This window comes from Hypanus sabinus, chromosome 23, assembly GCF_030144855.1.
Source record: "Hypanus sabinus isolate sHypSab1 chromosome 23, sHypSab1.hap1, whole genome shotgun sequence".
Taxonomy (NCBI): Eukaryota; Metazoa; Chordata; class Chondrichthyes; order Myliobatiformes; family Dasyatidae; genus Hypanus; species Hypanus sabinus.
In genome coordinates this window covers 39,424,858-39,449,351 of record NC_082728.1, presented here as the reverse complement: position 1 = coordinate 39,449,351, position 24,494 = coordinate 39,424,858, and the positions used below count along the sequence as shown (strand labels likewise).

The 24,494-nt window shown below is 40.8% G+C and overlaps 1 protein-coding gene across 14 annotated transcripts in view; it reads right to left on the bottom strand.

Annotated features, from left to right (window-relative positions):
- The window catches only part of b3gntl1 (UDP-GlcNAc:betaGal beta-1,3-N-acetylglucosaminyltransferase-like 1), a 342,821-nt gene that overhangs the window by 276,513 nt on the left and 41,814 nt on the right, over nt 1-24,494 (bottom strand). For 12 of the 14 annotated variants that reach the window (XR_009507656.1, XR_009507659.1, XR_009507658.1 and 9 more), the window contains one exon: nt 2,931-3,026. The exons of 1 other annotated variant lie outside the window; for it this stretch is intronic. Coding sequence is in view for 5 of the 13 variants with exons in the window: in XM_059948769.1 (XP_059804752.1) it covers nt 2,931-3,026 (96 nt within the window). In the remaining 8 variants the exon portion in view is untranslated. Of the gene's footprint in view, nt 1-1,140; nt 1,215-2,930; nt 3,027-24,494 lie in introns of those variants that run through there. One more of the 14 variants, XR_009507665.1, reaches the window with a different exon arrangement.

Here is a 24,494-nt window from a genome sequence, read left to right as displayed (position 1 = left end):
AGAAATGGGGCCATTTGGAATATTCTGGAGAAAGTTCCTGCATTTCCCATTGGCCAGCGGGAAAGGCGAGGCACAAGCTTCACAATGGTGGGAATGGCGGACTGTTTACTGTGAAGACTCTTCCAAGCACAGGCCCAATTCCAGCGAGCAGTGAACAGTGAATGTTATTATGAGCTTTCTGTCTGATGCTGGTTAAGCAGTGTATTTTATAGAAGTGGACATTTTGGAGCCACGGAAGATCCTCTACCTGTTACCTTTGCTACAACAAGGGATCCCAACCTGTGGCCTTCAGGTCCCTTGCTTAATGGTATTGGTCAATGGTATTACAAAGGTTGGGATCTCCTATGCTACATCCAGATCTACGAAGTGCTTCACCAAAGTCCATCACCTACATGCTAGATGTTTGTGTGGATACAGACCAACATATTCAACTGCACAATGATTACAGGGCATCAGTTCACCAACGGGAAGCCCAGGATGGAACAACAGGCCACACCATGTTTCCTACTCATCCGCAGATCTGTAGAGGGCAACCAGTCAGCACAGTGTGAGTATGAACAAGCTGGTGATCATCTGTCAGCTTCTTTCAGCTGTCGCTCTGCTCCCGGTGCCCAAACCATAGTTCAGGGCAAGTACTCTTCTGTCTTATATATATGCACAATATTGTCTGGCAGCCACTCACCCAAGCACTGCACAACGCACTCTTGGTACTTCGAGGCACCATGCAGGCGACCTGACGATGTCATAAAATGCCTGGTCTACGCAGCGAATAGTAGTTAATGTTACTGTGCTTCACTTGCTTCTACTCTTTCATGCCAAAGGCACATCTATTTTGTGGTTCATAGAGGGCAGACAACGAACAAGCAATAATGAAGGGGCCTGGCACATTCAAATAGAGTTTTTGGCCTTAGTTTCTAACCCTACTGGGCCAAAATTTCAAAGTTCAAAATACATTTATTCTCTAAGTATGTATACATTATACAACCTTGAGATTTGTCTCCTTAAAGGTAGTCACAAAACAAAGAAACACAAAAGAATATATTTTTAAAAAGACTGTCAAACACCTAATGTGTAGAGGAAAAAAAACAAATTGTGCAGATAATAACAGTAAGCAAATAACATTTAGAACTGAAGTTTTACCAAAGTAAGTCCACAGACACGAAGCCAGGCATCACTGCAGCTGGAGCAGGCCACAGTTTCAGTTCAGCGCAGAGCTGAGAAAACATCACAAGTTCACAGACATGAAGCCACTCATCACTGAAGCAGGAGCAGGCCACAGCCTTAGTTAACCGTAAAACAAAGCCGAGTAAATATCAAGGAGCAGCGAGCAGAACCAGCCTTGTCATTCACCTCCGGTCCTGAACCCTGACCTTTTCAATCTGGCCTGGTGCATAAATCAATCAAACTTTGGGTCTTTCCTCACTCTCAAGGACAGGCCAGGCTCAACCTCGAATCTACTTCGCACCTGCTCGCCTTGACTCTGCCTTGCCACTGTTTGCCAGAAAAGGTGTTGCTCATAAAACATTTAGCTCCTTTCTTTGTTTTGTTTACTGCTGATAAGTAGTTGCTGGACTTTACCAGCACCATCTTAAACCAGAATTGAAGTAGAAGATATGCCAAACAGTATAGCCCAAGGTAATAATAGACAACTGCAGCACTAATCAGAGAAACTAACTACTATGAATTCTCAAAATTTTGCCAGATATCCTAAACAATAGATAAGTTAGATGACAGAGTGGAGTTAATAACAGAGACCCTTTGTATCCATCATCACCAAAATGCCTTTATACAAATCATTGACAAGTTGAGGGGTCATGGATACAGTGACACTAAATGTGACTGCTTTAAAATTGCTCCTGTAACATCGCTACACCCTGCTAAAAAGAAAGAAAGAAAGGTAAGAGAAAGAGGACAGGCTTATGAAGCATTCAGTTAAAATGGTGAACCAAGCTGCAGACACATCTCAAAATACAGATCACCACGATAACTGGTCACCTGACAAAATATATGCCATTGCCAATGGGCTGGAACAGGTTGTTACATATTTATGGAACAATTTATGGCGAATAAATATGGTTCCATAACATGGAGTTTTGTCGGGATAATGCTATCTGGGATCTGATATTTAAATTGAACGCAGGAGTTCACTTTCTTTGAAGTTTTCCTTTACAATGCCTGATAACTATTGGTAGGGAAAGGAGACCAAGAATGGCACAAAATAGATGATCTGCTCTGTGGGGTTTCTGGTTCCCTCAGTCCTGGTTTGGAATAGCTCCATTCTCACATGATTATTAAAAAACAGATTATCTGAGAGGAGAGTAACATGAGCAAAGGAATGAAACACCAATCATAAAGCTTTCTGGTCATAAACTGTATCTGACACATCACACTGCATCATAACTAAGAACTAGTTCAAAATCCAGTCCAGTTTAGACTCAAATTAATTTGTAGATTCAAGCACAGAAGAAGAGTATCTTCAGTAAAAATATTCTTATCCCTACACATAAACGTTGCATGTTTGTCTGAATATTTCTTCTAATTTACCAGACTTGGAGCCAACTGAATTATATTCTGCACGCAAATCTACCTTCATACTAATATGCTAAATCACCAAACTGATCTGTAGAATTATGATTGACAACATCCCGTGTGAGGACAAAAGCTTCCTTAATTCAAAACGATGGCACCAGGTTAGATCCAAGTTTGGCACATAAGAAATGTGGTTTAGTCACATTTATGCTTCAAAAACAGCTCCAGGAAACTAGAATAATAAAAAAAAAGGAGAACAACTTCACCTTGGCTCCTATTAGAATAATTGATAGTTCCCATTAGTATAATTAAGCTGGCTGTAGTTGATATAGAGTTGTAACAGTTTTTTTACAGACCTCTTGCATAACATAACTAAAGTAACAGAACAGTGTTCATCCTACCTGAGTAACCAGTTGCTCCTGAGTCAGGTTATTAATCCAACGTGTGTATCGTTCAGTTGAACCCTCTGGTTCCCTCTTAACTTGACTACCGATTATCTAAGGTAGAAAAATACAATATACCCAGGGTATTTTTATTAAAAACAAACAAGACCAACAACAGGTAAAGTAAAGAAAATATACTGAGGGAAGTTGAAATTTAATCTTTTGCCACTGAAGAGAACAAAACTGGTTTTCTTATATTGCTTGTCCGATACCAGAGGGGTAGACATTTCTTTCATTAAACACTAGGAAGACCAAAGGTTCAGTCACAATCTCAGTCTTGAGTTCCAATGCATCAGCTTGATCTCAAATCCAGGCCCTACGTTTAACCAGGCCAGTCACAGCTTTAGTGCCCCACCTGACCTTGAGACAAGCTGAGCCAAGATCTGTCCCACCACCAGTACTGTGTTCTTCCATTTCCTGAAAGTGGACCATCTGCTCCTGAATGTGCTCAACCCTGCCTTTGTTAGACTCGCCAATTATAATGTTGCCCTGACAAGTGGAACATCATCCACTCCACTACCCCCCCAACCCACATTTATATACCAAGTCTCTGTTACCTATATCCTAGCTTAATCTCAAACCAAGCATAGCCAGCACTCCCATGAGAACAATTGCAGACTGACAATGCATTAAATTTAAAGTTTGTTTTCTTGATTGTTAATCTCACCATGCCCTACCCCCCCACACCGCCATTATGTCTAATAGGATAAAGCACCCAGATTGTCTGTATCTCTGAAATTTTTATCGTTAGTGAATCCCCAATTTTAATTGTTGTTTTGGTAACGCCGTGTCTTCGGTCATCTGGATTCAGGAATATGTTCTCCAGCTCCAATTCACACCCTTCTTTGCAGAAAATGTGGTTAAGATACTTGCTGGATCATTGACATCACACTTAACAGAAGAGCAGGTATTTTCATATTGGGTAATCTAGTGTGCATAGACTGTACCACATACCTCCCAAAAATAAACACAGCTGAAACTAACATGCTGTATACAGACTGAAAAGCAGTCAGTGCAAAAGTAATTAGGAACTAATACAGGTGTCCCCCGTTTCTCGAACGTTCGCTTTACAACACCACGCTAGTACGAAAGACCTACATTAGTTACCTGCTTTTACTAACAGAAGGTGTTTTCACTGTTATGAAAAAAGGCAGCACGTGTCGAGCAGCCAACCTCCTCCCCCGGAACTGCATTCTAGCCGGCATTGCTTATACACGTGCCTGTGAGCATCTGTGCTTTATGTCAATTTATTTTGTGCATCCGTTAGCAAGATGAGTTCTAAGGTATCAGAAAAGCCTAAAAGAGTGCATAAGGGTGTTACACTTAGCGTAAAACTAGACGCAATAAAACGTTTCAATCATGGTGAACGAAGTAGGGATATAGTGAGTTTGGCTAAGGGTTTGTGGAAGTTGATGAAGATGATGTTGAAGAGGTTTTGGCATCCCATGACCAAGAACAGACAGATGAAGAGCTAATGAAGAGGAAAGGATAACAATTGAAACCGAACACAGTAGCGAACGGCCCGAAAGTGAAGTCGTCCAGGAACTGAACGTGAAGCAATTGCATGATATTTTCACTGCGATTGACAACGCTGCAATGATTGCAGAAAAATATGACTTTAATTTTGAAAGGGTACGCAGGTTTAGGGCATATTTGCAGGATGGTTTGAGTGCTTACAAAGAAATGTATGATAGAAAATTGCACGAGGCTAAGCAGTCAAGCATACTGTCGTTTTTCAAGCCTTCCACATCAGCCACAGCAGACGAAACTCACCCTTCAACATCGAGGCAGGCAGACATAGAAGAGGGTGACCTACCTGGCCTCATGGAAACAGACGACGATGAGGTGACATCCCAGTCTTCCCTACCTCCCACCACCCCAAACTCCGACGACTCAGCCTAACACACCATCATCAGTGTGCTCACTGTCTTCCTCATTCCGGTAAGTGAAACTACACTGGACGTACATTATTTCTACTTTATATAGGCTGTGTATTTTTATGTGTTACTTGGTACAATTTGGCAGCTTCATAGCTTAAAGGTTACTGGAAAGTGTGCTTCTGCCGAGAGCGCTTGCACTGAGTGTTTTTGCCATGAGCGCTTGCGTGAGATTTTCGCTACGGTGGACAGTCCCACAATAATTGCAGAAAAGTATTCCTACTTTATATAGTCTGTGTGTTTATCAGATCATTCCTGCTTTTACTATATGTTACTGTTATTTTAGGTTTTATGTGTTATTTGGCATGATTTGGTAGGCTATTTTTTGGGTCGGAGAACGCTCACAAATTTTTCCCATATAAATAGATGGTAATTGCTTCTTCACTTTACGACATTCCGGCTTACGAACCGTTTCATAGGAACACTCCCTGCCTTCGAATAGTGAGGTAAACCTGTATTATCAAATGAAGTGAACCATTTTAACCCCATTAAAAAAAGTTATTTTTACTTGGCCTCGTGATTGATCTTATTACTAAAATACAGACTCTTAACAGAAATAAAATCTGTAACAAGGTGAAATCATTCAGCTTCTGATTTTTTTTACATCAGAAGCAAATATTTAAGAGTTCAGAATATATTCAATAATATGAAGCCAAAAACAAACTGCAGAAGGAACTCAACAGGTCAAACATCATCTATCAGAGGAGAGAAACTGCATCTAGCTTAGAGAAAGAGTATAGATTATATAAGGAGGAGAAGGGGAGGGTGACTTTGGGGTGGTAGAGTCTAGGGGGGACAAAAGAAGGGTCTCATATATCCATATCCCTCTTTATACTGGCCATCTTCCCTCACCACTTTCACTTCTGATGCAGAACTCAACCTGCAATTTTGACAATTCCTTCCCCCTCCAAAACCTAGATACTGCTTGCCCAGAAAAGCCCCTTCCAGTAGATCGGTTTATTTTTGCTCTGAATTCTAGCAACTGCAACCTCTTATGTCTTCAATAATATGATCTTTACAGTTAATTGGACAGTGTTCAATATGGCACAAAAGGTCTTTTAGGAGACCAGAGCGTCAAAACAGGATCTTACCAAATTCAAAAATAAAACTGACAAAAGTACTGTATGATCAGGAAGAAAGGTTCAATGTTAATAATAATGGGCAAAACTGCTTTTAATAAGTGGATCCAGACTAAAGTTTATCAATGATATGACAGTGCTATATTCTATACTTGATTTGTTGAGACTGCAAAAATCAATAATTTGCTTTATCAGACACCCTGGTAAGTTCAATAAGAAAATAAGGTAATTTTATGAAGTGGCTGCAGTTAGCTTTTACTTGCATCTTGACTTAATTATAAATGACATTTTTTCCTTCAGAATAATAAATATTTTGGGGAAATTTCAACATCTTCTCTTGGTATGGGGTTGGACAGACTTGCTGAAGATATACTTAGCCTCCTTTGTATAATATCCTCTTTGTTAAAGGATGACTTCCAATGCAACAAACATTTTTTTTATGGCAAGTTCTTCAGACAGGTCTCCGTAAACAATGTCTAAAGAAACTAGAACTGGAATTCAAAACTACAACATCAGAACTGTGCAGCAGCAATTATTGGCCACTTCCCAGCAAATATTTAAGGTTGTGAGGTTAATGCACAGACTGATGCTAAAATGTTTTGTGAATGCCACCACTTGGAATCCTATCCTGTTGCCATAGCAGGCTGACTAAAGCGTCATTTGGCCTGGTGATCATGCCACCACTCTGCCCGCAGCTTGTATGATTATCTGCTGTTAGTTATTCCATTTCCATCTTCCTTTTCCTGCAGTTCCACAATTAAGACATTTGTTATAATGGTACAATTCAAGCTGAAAGTCACATTATTCACTGCAAGAGACACATACTATGTGGTGCTGAGGGTCCTCATTAATATACTGTGCTTGACAATTTTTTAAACCTTTCAGTCAATCATTACAGTTCTTTTAGCTTAACCTGTGCAGCCATTAAAGTGTAGCAAAAAAAAAGCACCTACCACTACCAAATACACTACTCATCTGACCCAACCAAAGCCAGTGTAGACAGTGCTCTGGTTAGGTGGCAGCTTTGGAGGACCACATTAAGAACATATCACCCACATACTGGGAAAACAGACCTTCAATACAAAGACAATTTTAGTGATGTGATAACAGATGGCAGGGTGAGATGAAGCACATTCTCAACTGAACCCTGAAGGAAACTAACTAGAAACTTGTCTTGCAAAAGGTATTAAACCATAACTGCTGGCAACACCACACCTGCAGAGCAAGCAGACGGATGCAATCTAAATAGGTAAAATGCTAGGCTTGAACATCAGAAAGGACTCCAGTTTTCAGGAAGATATTGAAGCTGAATCCTCTGAACACTCCCTCTATGGCAAGTACCTCCCTTCTTAGGTAAAGAGACTAAAATTCCTGGTGGAAAATCTCACCAAGAACCTTTGCAATAAGATTTCCCTACACTTATATTCAAACCCACATCTTAAACATTAAGACCATAAGACATAGTGGCAGAATTAGGCCATTCAGCCTATTCAGAGTGCTCCACATTTGATCACAGCGGATTTATTTTTCCAATTTAACCCCATTCTCCTGCCTTCTCCCCATCACCTTTGACACCCTTACTAATCAAGAACCTATCAACCTCCACTTTAAATATACAACTTGGTCTACACAGCCATTTGTGGCAATACATTCCGTAGATTGCCCAAAAGAAATTCTACATCAATGTTTCAGGGGGACACTTTTGTGCCTTCACTGGAAACATCCCATCCAAGTTCACTCTTTTTAAGCCCTTCAATGAGATTCCACCTCCACCCCCCCCCCCACAAAAATCCCAACAAGTACAGGTCCAGAGCCATCAAACAGTCCTCATACATTAATCATTTCATCCACAGGATCATCATCATAAACCTCTGGATTTTCTCCAACACCAGAACAACCTTCATTCATATGAGGCCCAAAACTGCTCACAATTCTCTGAATGTAGTCAGATCTTTTAAACTTTCCGTTATTTATATATGTTTTATACATTTTGTGTGTGACTATGTTTTTTCCCGCTATATTGGAATGTACTGTGTAGTTTTGCACCTTGGCCCCAGAGGAAAGCTGTTTCCTTTGACTGTATTCATGTATGGCTCAATGATAATTAAATTTGAATTTGATTGGAGTAATATTAACATACAGTTTGCTGCACCCGCCTGTTAGTCTTCAGTGACTTGCATACTGCTACAAGTCCCTTTAAAACATCAAGACTGCCGTATCTTTCACCATTTAACAAATACTCTACTATGCTGTTATGTGCATTAATTGTTATGTACTGACTGGTCACTTTCAGACTACAGATCTCCTTTTCCTGATAACAAGGTCAAGGGTAAAAATCTCCTTGCATCTGAGACAGTGATGGTCTTGTAAGTCTAAAACAAGACCACCAACACACTTTGCAAGCTACTTATTATCTATGCATCTGTATGTTCAACACACACTGCCAAGTCCATGGTCACTCTTTTCAAAATAACTGTCACTATTTCTATTTCCCTCCTCCATAATCTTTCATTAAATATGAACAGATCTCCTGATCAAATTCCACCAGCTAATTTACCAAGTATCCATTTTCTGTCCATCTTGTTCACAAAGCCAACATTGTGTGTGCAGTAGGGTTTGCATTAATAGCATTGAAAGATAATTTAAAACATGTTTGAAAGAATCAGAGGTCAGCATGCACTGAAGAGAGATATGTATATTTATACTTTGTTTTCCTGCAAACGACTCTTTTAAATGTGCCAAAATAAATAGGTCGTGGTCTCTGTGACGGCTCTTGGCATCCCTGCCTGAGGGATTCATATGCTTATATTCAGCTTCAAGTAAAGCTAAAGGTTTGAAATGAATCTCCAACTTTGCTTAAAACAGGAGAGACAAAAAAAAAATGACCAGTGCTTACACAATTGGACAGTGTTAAGGGTTTTGCAAGTAGGATTTAGATTTCCATTCTGTTCACTCTGAAAGTGTCCAAAAATATTTTAGGTGCACTATTGTGATAATAGAGGCAAAATTATTTGACATTGATATTAGTAGCAAATTCAGAACTCCAGATATGAATACTGCTGGGTGGCACATGCAGAATAACAAACATCCCTTTACCTCATACAGTGGCAGGTTCATTACATTGGAGTGTTGCTATAAAGGTGCACATTCATCTATTTAAGGACCACAGGTGAAGAACACAAGGACATTTTAAGTTCTCTATGCAGGCTATAAGAAGGGGAAAAGCACTTCAACTTTCAATGTCAATTATTCAAAGAAAACAACTCAAGACATTTTCTTATTAGCAAAATGCAGAAATAAGAGTTACTTACAAATCACTAAACACCATAATATGAAGAATGCAACTTTCAAACATGCTTTTACCACTCAAGGCATATTCAGAATGTACAGCTAAATCTGGGATGGTGTCAGGAACTTTTAGATCAACAGATTCCAAAATGAAAACCTATCAACTGGAAATCCCGATATTTTAATGCTCAGCTGTAAACATTGGGATTACAGTGAACTTTCTACCTCAACATTCTTCAAAGCAATAAAATACCAAGAGGGTTCAGAAGTGCATTACCAGGTTCTAATACAATTACAGTACATATGGAAATGTCAAGACAAAATCTTGGTTTGAAAGTGTTTAAAGAGCATCTTAAAAAGTAAGTGAGAGGGTGAAAGGAGCAGAGAAGCACGAGTGGAACACCAAGCTTCACAGCCCAGATAATGAAGCTGCAGCTGCCAGTGTTGGACGCTAGAACAAGGGAATTTACAGATCTTGGAGAAGATCTGCTTACTGTCCTTCATACAACTGAAGGGGCTGCAAGGAACTTATCACTTGTTTTTCTCTTTCAAGATTCCCTGGTCAAGACATTATTTTAAAAAATCACCATTTTTCCCTTGAAGACTGCTTGCTACCTAGATCTGATCTTGCTGAATAAACACGGGTCCTTTTTACTGCAACACGATCTACTGCCTGACATGTTGATTTCATGCAACCTCCAACCCCCACAAGAGATTTCTATTTTTCTTTCGATCATGCAGTATCTACCAATCAATGTCCACAAAGTTTTTCTTCAGAATCCACTGAATAATTTGAACTGAAAGCTTCCATAATCAGATTGCTAAATGATAGCTAAGTGTCGGTTGTAGTCCGGCAGCTACGTTCTGCATTTTGGCCATACAAGATTATTTTTCCCCTTCGTTTCTCTGTCCTTCCTCTCCTTTGCACCTTTGTTAGATAGAATAGCTATCATTAACACAGTCAGCACTCAATACCTGTGACATCCATTTTATTTTATTACCGAAATTGCAACACCCACGTCACTACCACCTCCCTACAAGTTTAAGTCATTTTCCATTAGTCCTGCTGCAGGGTTTCAACCCAGAACAGTTATCAATCGCCTTCTTTCCACAGATGTTGCCCGATCCAATGAGAACTTCCAGCAGATTGTTTTTTGTATTCTAAATGTTTCCAGTTCTGAAGAGTCATTGGCCTAAAGCATCAACAGAATTTCTCCCTCCATAGGTGCTACTTCTACTGCTAAGTATGATCAGCATCTCTTTTTATTTCAGTTCCAGCCCTGCAACTTAAACAAATTAGAAATGGTTTATTGAAACAGATGTAAACAATTAACAGTTAGAATGAGAACTTTTACAAAATTTTTCCCTTTTCATTTAAGACATGGTTTTGGCTCTTGCTAAAATATGGGTCATGATGAAGCTGACTGAGGAAACAAAGTTAATTTTGAAGTCTCTGGTGATTCCGTAGGGTGAAATGACCTAAATGCAGTTGAAAACTTTATCCTGGAGATACAAGAGTCTGTAAATGTTGGAATCTGGAGCAACAAACAATCTGCAAGGAAAGCTAAGTGGATCAAGCGGCATTGATAGGCAAAAAGGAATTGTAACATTTCGGGACAGGGACTTTCCTCCCCCAAATACCCTATCATTTTTTTTATTTTCCCGTAAAAGAGTTGCGTAAGAGATTGTAGGTTCAACTTTAACTCTAGACACTTGTATCCAAAAATTTTAACCTGAGAATCCAGAGCTACTCACAAAAGGAATGTGAAATTGTTGAGGATGGAACCTTCTGGATGTCTTATTAAACCTTCACTCTCAGGTGGACACAATAGATCCTGTGAAAGTGTGTGACAAAGAGGGCACACAAAATGCTGAAGGAACTCAGTAAGTTAGGCAGCATCTACAGAGGAGAATAAACAGGCCAAGACCTTTCAAAAGGGCTCATCGACATCTTGTTGCTCAAGATTTCTAGCAGCTGCAGAAATTCTTCTGCTTATAAGCCTATAAGACATGGGAGCAGAGTTAGACTATTCGATCGTGGCTGATTTATTTTCCCTCTCAACTCCATTCTCCTGCTTTCTTCACATACTCTTTACATTCGTACTGACATTGAACCTATCAACCTCCACTTTGAGTATATCCAGTGACTAGGCCTCCAGAGCCACCTGTGGCAATTAATTCCACAAATTCACCACTCTCTAGCCAAAGAAACTCCATTTTATCTCAGTTTCTTCTATCTTGAAGCTGCACCATTTCTTCCTAGATTCTTCCACTACTGAAAACATCCTCTCCGTGCCTAGGCCTTTCAATACTTAGTACACTTCAATGAGATTCCTCAGCACCAATTATGTAGATGGAAATATGCACACCATCCCCTTTCTGAAGTCAAGAACCAGTTCTTTTTGAGAGTAAAATGGGAGGAAAATAGTCTTAGGTGATACAAGTGTACCCCGCTTTATGAATACTTGCTTTACGCCACTTCGCTTTCACAAAAGACCTACATTAGTAACCTGCTTTCGCATTACAAAGAGGATTATCGCTTTTACAAAAATTTTTCCCATATAAATTAATGGCTCTTCGCTTTACGCCATTTCGGCTTAAGAAAGTTTTCATAGGCACACTCAACCTTTGTAAAGTGGGGGACACCTGTATTGATGTGAGGTGAAACAGGCTGAAAAATGGCAGATGGAGTTTAATTCTGATAAATGTATGGTGATTCTCTTTGGGAGTACTAATGTGGGTTGGGCCTGCACCATAGATGTCCAGGTGTTAAGATACATTGAGGAACCGATGTCCAAAGATCCTTGAAGGCAGTAATCAAGGATTCCGAGTACAGATGTAGGAAGGATATACTCCAATTTTATAAAATGTTGGTCAGACCTCAGGCAGAGTGCCAAGTGCAGTTCAGATCACCACCCTACCGGAAAGCTGTGACAGAAATGCAAATTGTACTGAGGAGATTCACCAGGTTGCCGCACTTTAATTATGAGGACAGACTTAACAGGTCAGATCTGTTCACTACCTCAGTGTACTATGTATAGCACGGTCTGCCTGGATGGCGCACACACAAGAAGTTTTTCCACTCTATCTTGGTACACATCACAAATAATAAACCATTGCATTCCAGATCTGAGGGGAATTTTTCTCACACAGAGTGCTGATTTCCTGGAGTGCACTGCCTGAGCAGGGTGGAAGCAAGGTCACTAACAACACTTGAGGTGTCACAATGAGCACACGAATCACTGAGCCAATGAAGGCTAAGGGCCAAGTGTTGGAAGATATTATGGTTACCTTCAGACCTTGGATAGTGGGTGAAACAGCCTGTTTCCATGCTGTTGACTCTATACAAGGAAACCTCCAGTAATGTAATCAACCAGAATATGAATCCTTAATACAATATTTTCCAAGACATGTTTGGGATGGGAAACAAGTGCAGTCCTGCAGATGACATAGTTATCAGCAGCTTGGAAACGATAAAAAAAAATGTCCTTTTAAAAGAAGTATCTTTGAAAAAATTATAATTAGTAGGATGAATCCTCTTCCCAATTTTAACTTGAAGGATCAAAACTGATTTATGAAATGCAGCTCATGTAACATATAATCAGAATGATTGTTGCTTGTATTAGCAACTGTAATGTATTACAACTATTGTCAAATCTATTTACTTAAAGTGAATGTGAATGAACATTAATTACCAATTTAATTGCAAAGATCAAGTTATTTTACCTAACTCCATTCAATGCAATCAACCACAAGTTCAGTAAAACCTTAAGAATATATTAATAAAACATTAAGACTTCCATATACACAGACCATCAGATCTTATTTCAGTTTGTGAGATTACCACCATTTTCGCATAACTCAACTTTTCAAAAAGTTAGCAAGACGATCATTGCTCATGATTGCATCTCCAATAGCACTGTTTTCCTGAATAAATGCTGAATAAAAAGGGAAAAGAAATCCAGGGTCTGAATTACACCAGTTCCCCTCTCTCTCTCTCTCTCCAACTGCTTTTGATTTCCAGTGGGAAGTATTCTCTTTGTACCTCTTCTACGTTAAGTCAAATAATATATGTTTGGTGTTAATTATAGCAACATTCAGTATTCAGTGGGAAGCAATCTCATCTCTAAAAAGGATTCCAACTCCAGAGATCAATGACCAAGTATCCTATTGGCATTCCTCTACAACACTGTAAGGAACTATAGTGTTCGCCTTCTTCCCCACCATTATAAAACTTAGGAATCAGATTTCAGATTTAGGTTTATCAATCACCCCTTTCACATCCTTTTCCAGGTGCTGCTTGTGTTCAAACCCTTTCTTCTTCCATTATTGTCAATATAGTGTTTATTTTTGCACTCATCAAGTTTGCATTATACTTCACACCATTCTGTTGCTTTCCTTACTGTATTTGTTATTGCTGTGTATGCTTTCCACTGTGAGCATCACATGACCAATGAACTTCATTGGTCTATATGCAAATATACCTTTTTATTCTGGCATCTTACCTCTTTCTTTCCAGTCCTAAAGAAAGGTCTCGGCCCAAAGTGCCTGCTGTTTATGCACTTCCACGGATGCTGCCTGACCTGCTGAGTTTCTCCAGCATTTTGTGTGTGTTGCTTTGGATATCCAGCATGAGCAAAATTTCTCCTGTACAGTGTATGACAATAAACTAATCTGAATTTGATTTGCTGTCAGGAATCAAGGTCCCATTTGCCTCCTCAAATAAAAGATCCCATGCACTATTTCAAAATAAAAGTTGCCACTGGTATCCACATTAGCAATTATCCCCATTCAATAACACAAACTAATCACATTATAGATGACAGAAACTGAGAAAATGAACTGACAATCTCAATTTCCACATTAAAACTACAACTAGATTTCCTAAGTACTTCACTAAAGGCCTTCTTTGGGTGGCAACTTTATAAAGCTACCACAGAACATCCTTAGGATCTGCTGGTTGTTCGTGCAACCAATGCATATCACTATGTTTTGATGTACATAGAATAAATAAATTAATCTAAATCTGAGGTCAGAATTGAGGTTGTTTACTAGTGATTGCACATTGTTCCAATTCTATTCACAACTACTTGGCAAACATTGTCCACACCTGCCTGCAGCTAGACCTAGACAACATGCCAGATAAATGTCAAGTTATACACAGGAGAACACTTAACTATCCTTGACAATGAAATGGCACTACCATTGTAGGGTTCACCTACATCAATTTATAGGGTGTCACCACTGAACAGAAACTCAGTTATAAATCCTTTATTAAAGTGGCTTTTGCAAGAGAAGGTTAGTGGTTGGGCATCCTGCACTAATACTCTTTGATGCTGCAAATCCTTTCCACTATTAGCAAGATACTAGCTTGGAAATTTGTGTCATCTTCTCCACCTGCCTGGATAAATACAGCTCCAATGGTAGTCAAGATACTCGATGTAATACAGGACAAAGCAACATAATTGACAGCAACCCCAACCACTAAACAATTCATTTTCTTAACTTCTGCTGGCCATGGCTGCATTGTATGTCATTTACACCTTGAAGAATGACAAGGGCTTCAGATGTATGGGAATGACAGTGCTACGCATTCCCTTTCAAACTATACACTATCCTGACAATGAAATATATCACGGTCCTTCAGCGTCCAAATCTTGGAACTCTTATCAACATGGACTCTTGAGTACCATCACCCAAAATCATGGTGTCATAGAGTTGTGCAGCATAGAAAAAAGCCCCACCACACCCACCCTGACCTTTTCTGTCCATCTATATGAATCCAATTTGTCCATATTAGGAGTGATTCAAAATCTTAAGAACTGCAGAGGTTCAAAGTTGTGGCCTAACACCATCCGAAAGGCATTTAATACATTTTGCATTGCATATTTCTGACAAAAATGGAGTACGTTTTAAAAAGCCAATTTAACAAAGCAATATGCAAAATGCTGAAAGCATGTATGGCCTTTTAAATTACACTGCAGCCATACAACTCTATTTAGAACTAAAAATAATATATTACCCAATTAAAATGTTCTTATTGTTGCATTTTATTAGAGTGCTTTTTGAAAGACTTTCTGAAGTTTACAGCTGTACAATTTAATTTAACACAGTATCCAAACCAAACCAGAACTAATACACGGCCACTTTAAACAGAATAATTTATTTATATATTAAATTACTTTCCTTAATTTAGAGTGCATTCCTGACACATGCTCATCTTTTGCAGAGTCAGCATTTATTGCCCATCAGCAATTACCCTTGGGGGGATGATTACTTGTTTCCCTGAGAAGGAGCTTAGCACAGTACTTGAAGATTACTGTGCACAAACTGGATAGCCCATATTCTATGTTATAATGATTACCACACTAGGTATTTTACTGGCTGTAAAGTGACTTGAGATCTCTTCAAAGTGGCATGAAAGGCCCAACAAAATTCAATAGTAAATGAAAAGATTTCTTTTTAAATGGAAATGCTGAAAATCTGAAATACAACAGAAAATGAGGGAAACCGGAAGCATGTGGACAGAGAAAAATTAATGTGTGAAGAGTCGCAGAGCTGAAGCCACAATTGTTATAAATCTGAAAATGGACAAACACAAAATCATTGACAAGTGCCTACCCTCAAGTAACTAAACCACATCCACTGTTCTATTCAAGAACATTCCGGTGACTGGATCAATTCATGTGTCCTTCCATCAACTGCCGATCAGTTCCGATAACAAACCTAAATATGGAGTGTCTGTTTATCAGAAAATAGAGTAGAAACTTGATGAACATTCCCAACTTTCAAGGTTTATCTGCAAGGTTATAGAAGATCATTGAAGAGTTAGAGAATCTGCTCTTTACCTAATCTGACCCCAAACCACAGCTGCAAGTGAAGCTTATAATAAGCAATGGAGAAGTGCAGAAAGCAGCCCAATTACAAAAGAAAGCTGCAACAAATAGATAAAAGAGTGGTGGTGGGTGGTGGGGGAGGAAAGAGGTGGAGTAATAGCCCAATGAGTAGGCATTGAGTAGGCTGGTTGTAGAGTGCAGAAGAGAGAGGTCTCAATGAAATTTATACCATTTTTACAGGGCTCAACGAGTTAGAGGTAGGTTCCCCTGTATAGAGAGCCCAGAATCAGCTGTGACCCCTGACCTACACCCTTCTAAGTTCACTTTTTCACATAGCTCCTTTATCCATTTATTTGCACCTTTCTTTTGGCACTGGGCCGCTCTCCACATCTCCATTACACAATATAAAGTTTCCTCTCAGCTGTGGTTTGGGGTTAGATCAGTTCAAGTTCAAATTTCAATGGCTTTCCACAATAGGGGAAGACAATCTCTTGCCCATGTGGTAATGGCGGTGGTGGGTGGAGAGGCTCAAACAGAGATTTTTCAATAAGACTGACAGATTACTGGACATTAAGGGAATTGAAAGTGACTTCTTGGAGCTCATCTGCCGAAACAGCTTAATTTCTACCTTTAATGTCTCTTTTTCCCCTTTACAAGGTGGATGGGGTCCTGTCAAAGACCCTGACACTCAAAGTCTTTTTTTTCCTGTGGTGATGAGACCCGCTCTCGGGGCTCATCGACCGGCCATTTTTCGGTATCCCAAGGACGTGGCCTAGTATACGAGTGCGCCTTTGGTGTTCTGAGGCTTTGCAGTCCTGAGGAGAAGCCGATTCTATGCCGATGCCACTGACTGAAGTGTCGTGGGAGAAAATGGAACATCGGGAAAGCTGGATCAGCTGTCGGGGGCCCTGTACTCGAATTGCGCTCTTTTTCTCTTTGGTGGGAGTGAGTTTGTTGTCGATTCTATAATCGGGAGAACTCGGGGGTATAAAGCAACATGGCTGACTTAAATACCATAAATCAGTGAGTTGTTTGTCTTTGTTGGTCTCCCCTCTCACTAGGAAATGGTGACACCTTTCCGTCCCTTTATTAGAGAGCCTGCGTTATGTTGAATTGTTGGGTGAATGATTAGTCTTCGTTTTACTGTAGATCATGGTCTTTCTGGGGGGGGCTTTAACATTGCTTGTTTAGGTGGGTGGAGGGTGCTTATGCGTTTTTTTTTGCTGACGCAGCTGGGGGGGAGAAGGGTCATTGCTTATTGCTGCTTGCGCATGGGTGGAGTAGGGGGGGTTGGGGTTCTAACAGTTTTACTGTCACTCATTCTTTGGGGCACTCTTCTGTTTTCGTGGATGTCTGCGAAGAACAAGAATTTCTGGTTGGATATTGTATACATTCTCTGATACTAAATGGAACTATTGAACAATCTTGCTGAAGGGCAGAGCAGGTTCGAAGGATCAATCGGCACCCTCCAGCTCCTGCTCATAAATGTTTCTCAAGGAATTAACGTTGAAACATATGCATTAAAAACATATTGAAAAAAGCCCGTTTTCAATGAATATCATAAATTGATACAGGTAGACCTGTGAATGGGATATATGTGTGTAATGCCCTGGGTAAGATTTCTATTAAGATAGGTTACTTTAGCAGTTTTCTGTAAAAGCAGTGTACCATGCTGGAAAGAGTGCTTTGGCTTTGGCTAAAGATAAGGAGCCACGTTGTCCAACTTAGGAATGTGGGTCAGCTAATCAGGATTGTGGGATGTGAGAGGAAGTTCTGGAGAGCTGTTGGGAAGAGTTTTCTGAAGAACAGTAGTCTGGTTTGAGGTTTTGGCGGGAGCGGTGGAGCGGGGCACGTGGGAAGGTGCCGCAGAATGCGGTGGGAGGGAGAGTTTCCGTTGCAAGAAGTGCTTTGTGCAGGTGAACGGCACCAAGGAGGAAGGGCCAATACTCCGGAGAGACAGCCCGTTAGTTCGAGATGGTCTTTGCGGGGAATTCAGAATGTGGCGAGTGCTTTCACGCAGACCACAAGACATTGGAGCAGAATTAGGCTTTGGGTCCAGTGTGTAAGTACAGAGATACACTCCAGTCTGAGCTCCAGTGGTCATGTGTACATTGGACTCGTTGAACTGTAACAGGTCTGTTAAACTTGAAAATTTGGTAAAGAAAATACTTCCTTTATAATTTTATGCTGGCGTACGACCTGTCATTTTCTGGAGTACTGAAAACTGTGTATGGGCAGTATTTAAGCCACACACAGAAAATGCTGGAGGAACTCAGCAGACCAGGCAGCACCTAGGGAAAAGAGAGAGGGAGAGGGAGAGAGGGGAGAGAGGGGGGGAGGGAGGGAGAGAGAGAGAGAGAGAGAGAGAGAGAGAGAGAGAGAGAGAGAGAGGGGGAGAGGGGGAGGGAGAGGGGGAGAGAGAGGGGGGGAGAGAGAGGGAGGGAGAGAGAGGGAGAGAGAGAGAGGGAGAGAGGGAGGGAGGGGAGGGGAGGGGGAGGGAGAGGGAGAGGGGGAGAGAGAGGGAGGGAGAGAGAGGGAGAGAGAGGGGGAGAGAGAGGGAGGGAGAGAGGGAGAGAGAGGGGGGAGAGAGAGAGAGGGGGAAAGGGGGGGGGGAGAGAGAGAGAGAGAGAGAGAGAGAGAGAGAGAGAGAGAGAGAGAGAGAGAGAGAGAGAATGAATGAATTATTTTTCTTACACAGAGTGGTAAATGAATGGAACACACTGCCAGAGTTGGTGGCAGAGGCAGATACATTAGGGACATTTAAGAGACTCTTAGATAGACACATGGATGAAAGAAAAATGGACTGTTAGGTGGAGGGGAGTTAAGATTGATTTGAAGAAGGTCAAAAGGTCAGCATAAAATCGCCGTTCAAAAGGGCCTGTACTGTTCTATGTTCTATAAGAGTGATGCCAACTCTAATTGCTACTGATAAGGAAATAGCTTTTGTTTTGCAGAAAGGAATCTGACGTGAACAAGGACACTCTTCAGTAGTATCCATTCAAATATCTGGTTAGAGTTCTCATTTGCATTGGTGGAATTAACTCTTTAAGCTTGCTTTATTTTCAACTTGATAGATGTATGGTCGAGGCAGACTTATGGAAATGCTTTATCTCCACAGAGACAGTGATGTTTAACAGCAGAATTATCTGCATCTGCTTTATACTTAACAGAAATGGAGAAGTTAAAATTGGTCTGGGGTTTCCCTCGATTTCAAAACTGAGCAGTTCATCTACAATTGTAACCTTCAAAAAGAAGTTACATCTCTGCACCTCAAGTATCACAGTCAGATAAAAAGCTATGGGCTCAGGAACAAAACACGATTTCAGCATTCCTTGGGAATTCTCTTTAAGACAACCAATCACATACTTGAGGAGACCATGTCAATGCATGCAAGGGGAGAGCTACACTTACTACTACTGAAGAAATTGGACTACTTTATCATTTCCTTTCCAAGAATCATAGAAGATTTATGATGTATAGTAGAAGCATCATATCCTTAATAGTTGAAAAACAGCTATCCAGACTAACCTCACCTTCCAGCAATGGTTCTGTAACCCTCTAGGTTTTGGCTCTTCCAGCCAAAACGTCCATTTTAAAATTTAAATTGGATGGAGATTTATGCTTTTTCCACTCTGTGAGTTTGCGAGCTCCAGATCCCTACTACTCTTGATAGAAAATGTCTTGTCAACATCCCTCTAAACCTTCTATCAATTACTTTATTATGCTTCCTGGTTTTTGACCTTCCTACTAAATGGAATAGACCCTTTATACTTATCCACATCATTTAATGCTTTTCAATTAAATCTCACCCCAAACTCTTTTGTTCAAAACAAAATTACCCTTAACTAACCAATCTTTCCTCAAAGGCAACTGTTTTCAGTCATGGCAACTAACGATGTCCTTCAAGAAAGGGCCTCATCCTGAAACATCCTTTATTCTTCTCCCTAGATGCTGCTGACCTGCTGAGTTCCGCCAGCATGTTGTGTGTGTTAATCTGGATTTCCAGCATTTGCAGAATCTCTTGTGTCTATGTCTAGGCCATTCTGGCACCCTTATCTTTCTCCAGCCATCTTTATCATACATGGCGAGTCTCAATTATTTTGTTCAAGGACAGTGAAACATCAGTCCATACCAGTGGTACTGACAGCAATGTCCTCAGTTAGAACAATTTTTAAATAGTCTTCAAAAAAATTCATCTGCATACTGTCCAGCGCAATCACATCTTTCTGGCAGTGCAGTGACCAGGCTGTGGCCTAATTAGTGCTGCAGTGCATGTCCACCCCGCTCTTATATTTTGTTCCATGCTAATAAAGGAAAACACCCTATATGATATCTTAAACATCCTATGAACTTATCAACTAGTCTTGCTATACTTATAAGCTGCCGCATCCTTTTCCTCCAATGTTTCAGCATCCTGCTGCTTACTGTGTATTCCCTCGCCAATCTGGACTTCTTTCAGAGTGTCTTCTCATATTTCTCCAGTTTGAATTCCATTTGCCAACATTCTCCCCAACTGGCTAGATCATTTACATCTTCAAGTTAAGCTATGACAACTTGATTGTTAGCTGCACAGGAATGAGGTGGTACAGGTGCAATAGGAAAAAAAACTTGTTTGCAGCAGCTTCATGGGCACATATGCAAAGCTTTCTTTCCCCACACTTGAACAGATAAGCAACTTCTGCATCAATTGAACTAAGTATTTCCAGCATTTTGTGTTTATTTTAGACCTCCAGCATCTGCAGCTCTTTTTCTGCCCACAAGTGCCTGTAAATTTACCGCTTGCTTTCTTTTTTTAAAAAAAAGTCTGGATATATTTTATTCATTTCCAAGATGATAAACTCCTTCATTTCCTCTTATCATATTCATCCTACCTAGTATTTCACAACCTTCATTCTTAGCTACAAATTTGGCAATTCATTCTTCAGTGAATACTACAAAGGTATTCACTAAAAATTGTAGTCAGATTTCTCTGCTTTTTCTATTTTAGTCCCTGATAGGTTCTATTCATTTCTATTTATTTTCCTTTTCTTTATGAACTTACAAGACAAAGCCATATTTGCAACAATAATTCCAGAATTAGGAATCCAAATATCAATGGAAAATCATCAAATCTGAAACTAAGGAGGATGCATTTGGTTAATATTTTAGCTTGTTATGGCTGTGGATATTCAGCATGCATAGCCTTTGCACTAGAGGGATACCGCTGTTTATCAGCAGTATTCTTTCAACAATCCTTTATCTGAAGTTCAATTCCTAGGAGTCCCTTCAGTTTCAGTGGTGTTCCATTGCTGTGGTCACTGGGAGTTCATGCTGCCAGAATTGCTATTTGTCCAAAGTAAAGAGTTGTTTAACCTGGCAGGTATTCTATTAACTCCTTGTTTGTTCTGGTGACACTCTCAGTTGCATAAAGCTTCCACACTACTTTGCATGAGGTCTGTCAAATACTTAATAGATTGTCTCCTGACAATAGGTTTCTGATTAGGTCCATCAACCCAAACACCAGCTGTTCAGGAAAGCTAGAACATGCACTGAAAATTATGCTTTTATCACAATATTTGGGCTACGTGTGGTAGGTGACATGGACTGACATGGCTCTCCTTTTAACTCAAGATACCAGTCATCCTTGGTGCCTCTCCTTACAGTTCTTCTGGGAGCGAGTGGCTCCGTTCTCACTTGCGAACAACTACAAGGGAAACAGTGGGATCCTAGGACTGACGGTGAGAACAGGAGTGGGGCAAAAACACGTGGGCAGCCTTGCAGAAAGTCAGTTCTAATAGGTTTGCTGATCCGAATTCCAGGTGGCCAGGTACCAAGTAGTTCTGGGCATAATAGATTAAATCCTAGTCAGCAGCGTCCAGTCTTTCAGAAACATCAGGAGAAACCCAGAGGAGGAACATTTTTCTTTACTTGAAGATTACAAACGTTTCGAACACTCAGCACCAAAAGGTTGTTGGTGTTCAGTCATCAAGTCCTTTTAAGAGTGACATTGACAGACCTTTAGACACAGGGTCGACATATATGAACTAAATAAGAAAGCGTATTTGAGGGTACAGGACATGCTGGTTGATGCTGGAAAAAAGTCGTGAGGCCATTTGGTCTATTCTGGCTTCAGTTCCTAAAATATTTACGTTAAGGTGATCCATAAACACAAGTTGTCCTTCGCGTGCTTGGAAGAAACACTAGTTGGCAGAATCAGCGACTCTGCTACTTCATCCATTTCCAACACCAGCTATTGAGCTTTTACAGTGGAGGCTTGGTTCAGATAATTCAGCACTTCTGTACCATTCAATAACACACCAATTAAGGGTCTTGGCCTTAAACGTCAACTGCTTATTCTTCTCCATAGATGCTGCCTGACCTGCTGAGTTCCATCAGCATTTTGATTGTGTTGCCCAATATTAAATAATCCTGCTGGCTATACAGAGCACCACCTAGAATACTTGATACTGCAGACCACGTGACTACTTAAAGGACAGTGTGAAATGGTTAACAAAGGGCAGCTGATGCCCTTTATAGCTTTATATATATATAGCATATTATAGCATTCTTCCTACAAATGCTACCATTCAAATTAATCATTTAAACTATTTCAAAAAGCTGACGTTCTGCTCACTGTTTTCTGCAACCCCAACGTTTACATACTAGAAGTCATTATTATAATTTCCAATTCCACTTAAAAGTAAATTAATGGAAAACTGTAGTTTCTTAAATTATGAGGCTGAAAAAGCATTTTCTCAATGTGTTTAACTGAAATATAAATCCCAAATACTGCCTAGATCAGCTTTGGCAGAGCTGAGCTTACTTCCATGAGTTCTCTCCAAGAAAATGATTGCTGACTTCCAACTGAGCACGCTTTCCTACAGCAGCCTATCTGCCGTTGAAAACCTGATCCATTTCTTTCATTCAACCTTGTCCCAACCATTTCTATTGCCCTCCTGGCCAGTTTTCCCTCATGCTCCATTTTCCACAAAATTTCATTTACAATTCTCTTAGTTATTGCATCACTGGCTACATCAACTTCTGTGTGGTCACTGTAATACCACCAAGAAAAATTTGCTGCTTCCCTAACAATAAAACGTGGGTCACCAGTGATCTAAAAGGCTCTTCTCAACTACAAAAAGAGGGCCTTGAGATCAGGAGATGGGCATGGGGGGGGGGGGGGGGGGGTAATTGAAACACGTGCAGAGGGAGCTAAAGGAGAAGCTCAAGGTGGCTAAAGAGGAATACAGGAGACAGCTGGAGAACAAGTTTGGGCAGAGTGGCACACGGGGGGGGGGGGGGGGGGTGGAGAAGCATGAAGGACATCATTGGCTTCAATCAACCTAGCTGTAGAGCCTCGGAATTCAGGTGTGAAAGGGCTAATTTGTTAAACCAATTCTTCAAAAGGTTGGACAATTCTCCTCCTGTTCAGCACACCAGAGCAGGTGCGGAAAGCATTGGGTTCCCCATGCTCCCTCAGCACCAATGCCTCCCCTCCTCCCTCTGTCCCTTCTGGTTCAAAACATGGATGAACAACTTTGGCTTCCACTGTCTACATCCCCTCCTTGCCTTGCACCTACATCCACACCTCCACATACCAACTACTATCGTCCCAATCTTCACCTCCCCCAGACCCCCCACCTTCCACCAACTCCCCAGTCATCATGGACTCACCTTCAGTACTGAGCAGGTGAGAAGGTCTCTGGGGAATCTCAGACACAGCAAAGCATTGGGACTGGATGGTGTGAACCCCACGGTCCTGAAGGAGTGTGCTGAGCAGCTGCATGGAGTTCTCCAGTGCATTTTCAATCTGAGTCTCAACCTGGAGAGGGTCCCAACTGTGTGGAACACATCGTGTGTAGTCCCAGTAGTCAAGAAGGGCCAATCAAAAGTCCTGAATGACCACCGTCCAGTGGCCCTGACTTCACAGATCATGAAGACCCTAGAAAGGCTAGTCCTGGCTCACCTCCAATCCCTGGTCAGATCAGCCCTCAATCCCCTGCAGTTTGCCTACCAGGAGTACACTGGAATCAATGATGCTGTCATCTACCTGCTGAACAGAGACTTGGAAAAGCAGAGCAGCTGTGTGAGGATCGTGATTCTTTGCCTTCAATACCATACAGCCCTCATTGTTGGGGGGAAAAGCTCTGTTCAATGCAGGTTGGCACTTCCATTGTACCCTGGATAATGGACTACCTGTCTGGCAGACTGCAGTTTGTGCGGCTTCAGAGCTGTGTGTCAGACACGGCTATAAACAGCACCAGAGCCCTACAGGGGATTGTACTGGCCCCCTTCCTGTTTATCCTGTCTACCTCGGACTTTAGATACAACACTGTGTCATGTCATCTGCCAAAGTTTTCAGGAATAGTTGGCTGTATAAAGGTTTGATGGGAGGATGAATAC